The sequence below is a fragment of the Pseudomyrmex gracilis genome, unplaced genomic scaffold (genome assembly GCF_002006095.1).
Source record: "Pseudomyrmex gracilis isolate BER0280 unplaced genomic scaffold, ASM200609v1 scaffold_63, whole genome shotgun sequence".
In the NCBI taxonomy this organism is placed as follows: domain Eukaryota; kingdom Metazoa; phylum Arthropoda; class Insecta; order Hymenoptera; family Formicidae; genus Pseudomyrmex; species Pseudomyrmex gracilis.
In genome coordinates this window covers 42,890-53,947 of record NW_018020647.1, presented here as the reverse complement: position 1 = coordinate 53,947, position 11,058 = coordinate 42,890, and the positions used below count along the sequence as shown (strand labels likewise).

The following is an 11,058-nucleotide window of genomic DNA, read 5'->3' as shown; positions in this document are numbered from 1 at the left end:
TTCATCGTCTTTCTAAATTTTAACGCGTCTTAGGGCCGTAGTGCGGTAGTGACACTTTTCCGGACATGGGTCCCTATACTCAAATGTTTTCTACTGTTGCACTGAATAACCCCTAGAAGTTTGATCCCATAGTTCTGAAACACCCTGTATATAATACACACGTACCACCGGATATACGCGTCGTCGGATTAAAGGCGGCGGAAGAAACGCCGCGAAATAAAGCGCAAAATCGTCATTTGGAGAGATTCGACTTGACCGTTGTTCCAGGAGGTCGTTTCAGGAGGAAGAATCGAGGTAATGGCCGGCACAGCTCGGCAACTGACAGCGACGTCGGGGTCGGATTATTGCGGAGAGAGAATAACGTTAGAGTGTTAATACCAATTTTAATCGCTTGTCGTAAAGACGATGCGCGCGCGCGCGCAACTATAACGCACCCGACCGGAGATTCGCGTTTGGCAATAAAGATGCTTTTATTAAATCTCACCCGGCTGGCTGTACTACGCTCCCTTTCGCGTCTCCCGCGCACCACCATCGGGCGAACCACTCTCTCTCTTCTCTCACCCTCTCTCTCTCTCTCTCCTCTCTTGCTTCTGCTGTTGGTTTATGACCAACGTTTCTTTCTGCTTCTTTATGGAGATCGTGACGTCTCAAAAGACAGCGACGTCGTCTTTGTCGCGCCGACTTTATTGTCTCTCTTTTTCTCTCTCTCTCTCTCTCTCTTTCTGTCTTTGTACGTGTCGACAGCGAGCACATTGTGAACCGGTCGCCGTGAAACGGCGGGAGGCAATTTTTGTCAACTACCGAATGACAGGTTCGGTCTCGGTCTCGAGATTTATGCGTTGGCTACCAATAACTTTGATATCTCTTTATTGAGGCGATTTGCAAGAACCTTTGTCTCTACGAAAAAATACCGGTATTATAATATTCTGCAACTGTAATTTACCAAACTCCAGAAAAAAATTTAATTTCTGACATATTTTGTTTTTTTTTTTTATATCTGCTATAAGTGTATCGTTCTGATGACGAAATTGAAGCAAGATTGTTTTTGTCGCGATGAAATTGGAGAAACGCGCGTTTTGCGCCACCGAGAGCGAACGACGAATGTATTCAGATTTTTATCGACAAATTTGCGTCGGAAAAAAGAGAGAGAGCAATAAATCGTGTTCCGTTTCTCTCCCCCCCCCCACCCCCGTCTCGTCGAGGATAAGCCGAGAGAGAGAAACTCTCGAAGGGTGAGTGAGCGTGTCTAATTCCGAGGCACATTAGATTCTATGGACGCGCGGAGAGCGAAAGCGCGCGAGCGCGAGAGATCGATAAAATCGAGTGGTCGCTCTCCGCTCAGAGATGGTAAACAAAAGCTGAAAATAAGAAAGGAAGCCCTCGTTAAACCTCATTAAAACCGGGATATAGTCATGCTCGAGGCACCCCTGAATTAATGCGGGTTGGTACGTCGAGGGGGCTAGCGCGCGCGCGTTCCCGTAGCGAGAATCGAAAGCTTCGAAAATTCATGACTCGCTTCGAGATACACGGTCCTCTGGTCCACAATGGGACATCCATAATGACGACGACGAAATCAACCACGTCAACGTGTGTGGCTATTTGACATCGCTATTTCAACAAAGACAATATATATATATATTGTATAAATTGTTGGGGATTTTGCGATGAGAAATTTAATTCCGCGTTATTACGTTATATTCAATTCTCTTCAATATAGCAATTTGAGCATATCGATCGATAGACTACGATATACTAGAATTACGACATCTTAAAAGCCATTAATGATAATGACATCGAGTCGATTGATCTCGACTGTACATCCCGCGCGTCGTTAGCTTCCACGATCGGATAAGAGTTATCCAGCTCTCCTTCGGGGATATATTCCTCAATTTAGTCAATAGGCTACTCTTTAACGACCGCCGGTAGCTAAAATGTTACATTCTGTGAACATATATATATATATATATATATATATATATATAAGCCGATCCTTGAGCGTAACGTGCTCGTCAATATTCAGCTAATCGAGTAATCATGTCGAGGATGAGAGTGCTTCTAGGAAAAGCTCGAGATGAAATATCAAGGATATATGAAGTATATGAAGAGAGAGAGAGAGAATACAACGTAACATCTTGGCGAGAGAATTTTAAATGTTTACAATTGAAAAATACAAACGTCGAGAAAAAAAAAATAAAAAAAAAAGCTCAAAGACCGCTTGAAAAGAAATGTTTACGGAGAAGAATTTCTGTGTGATCGCTCGCAGCAGTGGGAACTGGTATCACTTTACCACGTTATCATTACGGACTCGACTGTGCGCTGAAAGCGGAATGAAAGGGGCGATGGTTTCCTATAATATCGGGCGTATCGGTGACCCTAATCGAAAGATTCGCCACGCGCGGCGATAGCGGTCCGCGATCAAACGCCCGCCGGGCACACCGAGTAGGTTTGTCGGAAATGAAATATCTCGCTGGAGAATCACGAGGTTCTTCGGACCGTGAAAGATCGACAAGGCCCGTGCCTCATTTGAAGATTGTAGGGGCCACCACACATTTTTGTCGCTACCTTATGCGCCGTGTGTAGCCGTGGCTCACACGTATATATAAGCTATTATACCGCCGGGGCTTCACCGATCTCGCCCCGATCGAAGAAGATTATTCGCCTATTATGGATTCGTGACTATATCGACGACCCGACTCACCGGCACGCCGCGCCGGAACGAACATTCTTCAAATTTACGCCGAAAGCGTATCCGTTTTCGACGTCGTCATCGTCATCATCATCATCATTATCATCATCATCATCCGTATTCTCAACTGCGCCATATACTCAACCGATAATTTGCTCAGTTAGCGCGCGCGTTTCACACATCGATTGATCTTCCTAAAATTTTATGTTATATCTGTTGCGAAGAATACAAAACTTGTTCGATTTTCGCGAGTTATAAGAAAATAGTTATCGGCGTATATAATTTACAAAAAAACATTTTCTTTATCGCGCACGTATATATACAACTGATTGTGTAACGCGACAATATCGCGCGTAGTGTTTCTTCGCGCGCGCGCGAGCAGAATGAATCGCTATTTTACATTCTTTCCAGTGGAATGCCAATCGTAGCCTGTGTATAATAAACCACTACGTGTGATCACGAGGCGTCGTGGAATCGTCGAGGTTTCCAATACGTGTCTTTGAACTCGTGAGTTGAGTGGCGTTTAACATAAACTCACGTTGATAAATAACTCGAGCTTCTTTGCGCGCACCTTTCGCCACGCGTGCGGCGAAATCTCGAGGGATGTTCTCGCGGAAACGAATCAAATAATAATAATCCCGAAGAAAGAGAGCCGGCGCTAGGAGAGACACAGATCGCGCTCCCCCGTGGACAGATTTTCTTGTTCGCTCGCGGGCGTTTCGATATGGAAAACCGCGACCGTTGTGTCAATAAAAATAATTGACCGTCCGGAACTCGCGGAGGATATTTGTCTACAACGGGGAGACGTCATTTATTTCGAGGACCCTGGTCGGCAAAACAGCAAAGTGCTCACAGATAGAGCGGGAGAGAGAGAGAGAGGGAGAGAGAGAGAGAGAAATGAAGAGAGGGACTAGACAAGTTTACCTTCGTCTCCCGGAGGAAATTACCGTAGATAGAGATGATGATGCTTGCAGGGGGAATATGCATTCCCTGACCGCGCGTGCACGCGCGAATGCACGCTAATGATATTATAAATCTGAACAAACCCCTCTCTCTCCTCGATTTTGAGAATACACACGTCATTTGTAATTTTTTTCTTTTTTTTTGTTTTTTAATTTTCTCTCTCCACGGTGACGCGAGTTACAAAATGTTTCGAATTTTTCTCTCGTCAATGCGCCATTGTGAGCCATATCTCGACCCGGTACCGTGAAAAAAGATCTACATTCTATAAAAAGATCTTCTGTAAGATGATACATTTTATAAGAGCGATCTCCGATTACGTTTGAAGCCGGCGGCGTGAGTTTTTTAAACGCGTGTCTTACTACTACTTAACCCTGTATGTCTCTAATAGTTTTTTAATCCGAGTGCATCTATTACATTTTTATACTTATATTTTGTATAAATATCGTTTGAGCGAAACAATCGAGAGGGGAAACGGATATGAATTATGAATCATTTCAAGGCTGTCTCTCCCCTCTCCTTGACACATTACCGATAGAATACCGTGCATAGAATGCTATGCGAATAAAACGCCTATCGGTTTCTCGCGTAAAAAGTCGATAGACGCTTTCAGTAGTGAAAGTATTAAGATTCAAGAGCATTGTGGAAATGTAATGCGTAAAGGATAATAACGCGCGTTATTATGCTCGGAAAATCTCAGTATAATTATTTCCAATCCTCAGACAAATTTTTATTATTTTTTGCCGGACAAGAGTCGACGAACCGTTCGTAATAATTAAAAAACGATTAAATTGTTCTTAAGTGATTTTTTTGTTTTTCAACAAAATTATTCCTCATTTAGCGCCGAACGTGACTGATGTTTTTCGAAAATGATCGAAATCGAAATTTGGATCACGCATGCTCCAAAAGTGAGATTTGAAATTTTACACATGTGACTCTATTTCGCGTAATCACATGAACAAAAAAAAAAAAAAAAACTCACCACCAGTTGGCCTGTGCGCCGCTCTGCCACGCGACGATCAGCAAAGACAACACGAGCAGGTAGCTCATTGACATGACGTTGCGTGTGCGTTGCGATTCCGTGCGGGGGTACCCTCTTCTCTTTCAGAGCCGATCGCCAAATATCACGGGGGGAGTCGAATTCTTCTTCTGTCGCTTCTCAACAACTCTCGTGGAAGCGCGAAAGAGAGAGAGAGAGAGAGAGAGAGAGGAGATGGAGGATATTACGTGGCCGCGCGCGCGTTCCGTGCTGCTCCTTTCTCAGTCTCGCATTCTTACATGCGTCGCCCAAGACGAACTCCGTCTCGCATCGTTTTTTTTTTCCCCCCGTGAACAATATATATACGTAGAAGCGTGAACAGTGTAAAATAAGCGAACCGAGTCGAGAGATTCGCGAACGCGCGATCAGATCGAGAGAAACGATATTTGGTGATCGAGAGATCGAACGCGATCTCGGGGCACGCCGCGGCGATTGTGTCCGCGTCTTCCTTTCTCGTCTCACACGAGATGAGCGCTCTCCCTCGAAACGGACTCGAAAGTTCTCTCTCCAACTCCGCGCGTTCCCTTCGCGTATCTCTTCTCGATCTTACATATTTCCAGCGAGGCGCGACCGATTTTTGTGCGCGAGGCAAAAGCGGCCGCGCGCAGCAGACGAAAGTTAAGTCGTCACACGCGCTCTCGCACGACCTGTGTATGTATCAACGGTAAATCGCCGCCGCCGCCGTCGTCGTCGTCGTCGTCGAACGTTCTCTCTCTCTCTCTCTCTCTCTCGGATTCGGTTCTCACGGTCTACGTTTGAAAAAAAAATCGCGCGATCGCGAATCGGACGACCTCAAGCGGATTGGACGCCCCTTGTACGGGGGGGGGGGAGAAACTTTTAAAACGGCCGACTTTTTTTCGCGCAGAGCAAAAAACAATTGCGACAATTTGTCGGGGAAATTGTCGTCGCGCGGAGACGCACGCGAAGAGCCCGGTTACCGGATAAGACGACGCTCCGTGAACGTTCGCGTACGGACTGTGGCCGGTAGAATCACGAGGAAAAGGGCAACGGTGCTCTAACGGTGGGCGGAGTCGTCGTTCGCACGCGGCAAGCCGATTGGCCGGCGTCACCCGAAGAACCTCCGGAGGCTCCACTCGCGTTAATTAAGCATTTCGGCGCAACGTCCCGTCGCCGGTGCGAGTGCGTACGCATCTCGCTCCTCTCGCTCGCGATTCGTTCCTCCGACTCGCTTCTTCGTGGTTGAAAACGCGCGAGCGAGACCTCACGCAAGGGGGCCCCCTTTGTCCCTGGCACGAGAGAGTGAGATTTCGGAGCAAGAGGGTATGTAAAATTGTATATCGGTATTCTTGAGACGTCAGACGCATCGGCGATGACAGAACCCATGTTTGAAAAGCTTGTGGGATACCCATCGTTACGGAAGAAGGGAGACGGCGATGCAAAAGATTTCCTCATTTAAAGACTACGTAATCTTCACATTGTTTTGCCGGTTACTCTTTCAATGATGAAGGTAAAACGAAAGAAAATCTTGCAATTTATCGTATTTCTAAGGAAATAAGGATATTGTGTATGAGAGAAAGAAACAAGAAATAAAATTGCTCTCTACCTGTCACGTGAAAAACGTGGAGAGCTGATGTTGAACGTTCTGTCCGGTGCGCAAATTTGTTCAAGCGATGGAAAAGACAAATCCGTGTCTCAAATATTGAAGTTTCTGTTGACCAAATTACTCTCGACGGTTTTTAAGAAATTTCTTTTCTACCTAGAGGCATGTAAGTAAAGTAAAATAATTATGTCTAAAAACTGTCTTTGTGTTTGCAAAATCTAAACACGTGTGTGTTTTTTTTTTTTTAATTTTATTGTATCTTTTGTATAATATACGCGGTATTTATCATTTTTCAAATATTTTTTCCTTGCTATCTTTTTATATTATTATGCGACAATGAAAATATAACAGCAGTTTTCTGTTGTTATTCAATTTTGTCACGAACAGGAGTTTTCATTCAGTCGATAATGAGATATATTGTCACTTATATAATGTCGGTTTCAATACTTTTACATCTTTTTTTTTTACACAATATTTTAAATGTCATCTTCGCGTTATATCAAACTGTTTAAACAGAGTAATGCGCACTTTTGCGCTTCTGTCAAGTACGATATCATATTTCAAATAGTTTTAGTTTTAAATTAAAATATTACTTAACCACGTATAAGATATTATACTAATAATATACATTATCTATTAATAATAAAATTATATGAGCCAAAATATGGAAGTAATAATTTTCTGAACTTTTTCATCGCAGTCTGTAACAAAAATTGTCTGCTTTTATACAGAAACATTTCTGTGCAAGAAAAAAATAGAACTTGTAGTACGAAAATTTCTATACATGTTCTTCGGTGAGTTTATAAAATGTTCTTAAAACATGTTAGCTGTAAGTAAAGTTTGTTTATGATTTATATTGCAATATAATTGCAGTAGCCATACATAACAAAGTAAAACAATAGACATTTTTTATATAGTTGTAATATCGATTAATATCGATAATATTTTTTGTGATGTCGAATCTTGTGATAGAATAAATTGTTTGGTTTAAACAGAGTATACTCTCTTTGTACATAGTTTTGTGTAATCTCTGCTACACAGAACAACATCGCCATCTGCAGGACGGTGGTTGGAACAGTGTACACAAGCAACGGCTGGTAAGAAGGTTCAAAAATATTTACGCGTGTATCTTACACCATAAAAATCAAACAAATATTCTTCTTTAATAATAAGACAATAATTATAAACATATACTGGTGAAATCACAAAGTAGTTTAATAACGCACGTACAAAGGAAAACACAATACAAATTGGAAACGTGACTTAAATATGCTAAACTTTTATTTTTTTTTTTGTTGCAGATTTGTTTTTAATGTAGAATATACATATTTACAATGTCCACATGTGTGTATTCTGTTTTTGTTTAATTTCCAACATTTAGTAAAAAAAAAACTTTCGTATACAATTATTCGATATCTTTTGTGTCTTCTTCCATCCAAGAGGAATGTAACGACTCTTTTCAATAGTATTAATAATTCTTCACAATTAATACAAAAAGAAAAAAATATTAGAATAATATACAGAGCAGGAAATTGCTTCCCTGATGATAAATGTGCTTTGGCAATTTCAGTTTATACATATCAATTTGTGCTCGAAGCACAATTGTAGCACATAAACACGCCAGATAAGAAAAAAAACAAACAAAAGCAATACTCTCGTTAAATTGACATTCGATCAATTCTCGATATTAAATAATAATAAAAACAGTCAGAGGTACTATCACACTTGTCCAAAAGTAATTTGCATAGTCAGACAGATGGAAGTCCCGTCTGTGTTTGTGACGGATTGTGATATAGACTGGCCATTGCTTCCTGGAGCGCTCGCAAACACGCGAAATTCGCTTTAAAACCGCCCGCCCTTTCCGCATCGGATTCAGGACGTATATGCGAAACGTATCCGCGAGTCTGTAGTTCTCGCCAATTAGGTGGCAATGGCCCGTCCGTTTGTTGCCGAACGGGCGTGTAGGTATATAGAGGACCTTCCTCCGCTTTTGAAACAGGAACATAAGGTTGGTTTCCTCCTCCCGGAGTACCAAATTTGATACCCGTACTAAACTGAGTAATTTTAACAGCAGGAGCGGAAGAAATTTTCTCCTCCGTCTTTTGCTTCTGTATCGCGGAAGCGAAAGACTGAATAATATTTTTGGCATTCGCGTCGGAGAACGTCAGCTCGTCTATCAGAGCTTCTTTCTCGCGTATTTTCTTTTTCTTCGTCTCAACTTCCTCCTTTGCAAGTTCTATCCTCCTCTCTTCCTCTTTTTGCTTCTCCATTTCTATTATCTCCTCCAGCTCGTGCTCGCTTCTGCCGAGTTTAGATTTACTTTTCACTATTTGCTCTTTGTTATCCTTCTTATACTGTTCTATCTTCTTGTTTGTTTCAATCACATCAATGTTGTGAGTCAGATTGTATACAACGCTTTCAATTTCTTCCAAGTAATCGTTGTATTCTCTCAGCGTGGCAAAATCTTCTTCCTTTTTGTTGTAATCCCGCAAGATGCGTTTCCTTATGCTCACTTCTTTTTCGACCATAGGATCTTCGAACATTTGAACTCGAAAGTTTGTTCTTCTCAATGGAATCTTGCATTCCGGACAGGATCCCGAACCTGAATAATTTATAATTGTATAACGATAAATCTATCATTTCTTACGATTTAATCAAAATTATCAACTATAGATGATGAAAAATAAAAATCGACCAAACCTTTCAGAAACAATAAATCGACACAACTTTCGCACAATGCGTGACCGCATACATTCACCATCATTTTCAACGATGGATTTCGATATTTCGTGGTTTTGCATCGCGGACAGGCTTGATCGTCCATTTTCAGTGACAAAAATATATCAAGTCAATCTTCTTCGAATCCTATTTCTGATTTAAACTTATAGAATTTCACTTTCCAACACAAATCTGCCAACTTATCTTTTTTATATTCTCTGAAAACGATGATTATATTCTTTTATCGTGGGAATAAAAATTTTATAAATTTATCTAATAGCCAATTTGCTCTATTTATAAGCTATTTGATATATATTACAGCTGACACGCACAATACATTGTCTTTTTAAAAAGTGTTATGCGCTGCATGTATACAACTCTCTGAACATAACCTGAACCTGAACCTTGCATAACCTATAAAACGCGTGACTATTTATTGACATGAGGTCTCTGCAAGCTGAACTTCCAAGGCCGCACACCTGCGTGTCTTGTGTGTTGCTCGTACAAGAGGCGTTTGTAAATAATCACTTGGTTTGTCTGTTCAACTTACTCGAACGTATTTCTGGAAACAAAAAACTGTTTCTTTCTTTAAAGAAAAATTGAATTACATTTAAGGAGCTAAACAGAACGCATATATAATGAAAGTAATAATTTACAGTCTGACGTCTTGTACAAGGGATATAGAAGCGAAGTCAACGTCCCTGAAAATCGAGGTTTGTAGTTTTCCTCTCGAATGATCAAACTTATCGAAGTTATCGATAATATATCGATAGCGTCTTTCAATTGTATAGATTTAATTTAAAAGCATTCTCGCACGTAACTCTTGCTGTTTGTATAAATTATTTTTAAACATTTTTTTCGCTTTTTTTCTCTGTGTGTATATGTATGTGACATTATATAATAGATATGTAAAATTTTTGAATACTGCCCTTACGAAAAAGAACTACTGCCGATTACATATAAATAAAGTCAGTAATATAAATATTACTAACAATCTCACAAGAATATTATTAGATATTACAGGAATTACTGAGAATATTACTGGCAATTACACAGAATGCCAGTAATTATTTCGTATTACTGCCGTAGTTAATATATTACTGCCAGTAGTTCTTTTTCGTAAGGGTGAGAACGAACAAATTTATGAATTTATAACTGCTTGGAAAAAAAAAATAAATAAGATATATGTGCGTCAAGAAAATTCTCAATGTTAATGAAAATTTTTGGTTGTTTGCTTTTGGTTATTTTACTCTTTAGAAAATTAATACTATAATAATTTTTAGATCGAAAATTATAACAAACGCACATAGTTCTCTCCTATGTAGTATACCTCTCATATGATTTATTGGAAAATGCACGTGCACACATGTTAAAAAACATGTTAATAAGCTCATTTTCAATTTAAATTTTTGTTCCTTGTTTTATGTTTCGCCGTGACATGAAACACACGTTAATTTCCGCTTTGTTCTGCGCTGTTTTTAAATTAGTTGTAAAATAGACCGCGTAATTATTCACATTTTTTACTAATAACTTTGTGAATTGTTTTTAGGTTGTTATTAAAACCCTGTTTTAAATTAATCGTGATTAAATTTTTAATGCAATTCTCGCTCTATATAGCAAAATCAATTCATTACTTCGTTAAGTAGTTAAACTTATTTAGGAGGTCAAGTTTTACTCGCAGTCTTACGCGTGATGCGAAGCAACGTAGCGAATAGCATAGGTAGAAGGTAGTAATCTATTACGAATGGAAAAAAAAAGGTTGAGCTAATAAGCCGATTACCGATCAAAGAGATGGAACATTACTCGGATGCAGTGCGCGATTGCTATATAAAAGAAATAAATCCCTGTGCAAACAACAATGTAAAATTCACGACGAAAATATAGAACGGTACGGGGGGAAAAAAAAAACTTCCGGAAAAAATGAAAACTCAATGGACAAGCGCACAAAACATGGTCAACTCGAGCAATCGGCATCCAAACGAGGAATTCGTTTGGTGCTAAAAGTATTCGCGCGCACAAAATTTTTAAATATCTACAGTTTCCAGGATTTTAATCATTTGTAGCCGAAGAAAAATTACACAAAATTGAAATTTG

The 11,058-nt window shown here is 40.2% G+C and overlaps 2 protein-coding genes across 3 annotated transcripts in view; both read right to left on the bottom strand.

Annotated features, from left to right (window-relative positions):
* LOC109854335 (protein Wnt-1-like) overlaps positions 1–5,648 on the bottom strand; it is a 39,354-nt gene extending 33,706 nt beyond the window's left edge. The window contains exon 1 of the mRNA XM_020427313.1: positions 4,629–5,648. Coding sequence (XP_020282902.1) covers positions 4,629–4,702 — 74 coding nt within the window. The 5' untranslated portion in view covers positions 4,703–5,648. The remainder of the gene's footprint in view (positions 1–4,628) is intronic.
* A 1,826-nt stretch (positions 5,649–7,474) lies between these two features.
* LOC109854328 (CDK-activating kinase assembly factor MAT1) lies at positions 7,475–9,655 on the bottom strand. 2 transcript variants are annotated; one of them, XM_020427298.1, is made up of 4 exons: positions 9,621–9,655; positions 9,297–9,540; positions 8,947–9,182; positions 7,475–8,848 (listed from the first exon to the last, which is right to left on the bottom strand). In XM_020427298.1, exons 3-4 carry the CDS (start codon positions 9,068–9,070, stop codon positions 7,995–7,997), a joined length of 978 nt encoding a protein of 325 aa, XP_020282887.1. In that variant the 5' UTR covers positions 9,071–9,182; positions 9,297–9,540; positions 9,621–9,655; the 3' UTR covers positions 7,475–7,994. The 2 variants fall into 2 exon arrangements, with proteins under 2 accessions (XP_020282887.1, XP_020282886.1); XM_020427297.1 differs by having other exon boundaries at positions 8,947–9,540.
* Positions 9,656–11,058: the final 1,403 nt, after the last annotated feature.

Coding starts and splice junctions, on each gene's coding strand:
- LOC109854328 (XM_020427297.1), bottom strand. CDS start 9,070: ATGGACGATCAAGCCTGTCCGCGATGCAAAACCACGAAATATCGAAAT. Junction 8,849..8,946: donor CGATTTATTGTTTCTGAAAG/GTTTGGTCGATT, acceptor TAAATTATTCAG/GTTCGGGATCCTGTCCGGAA.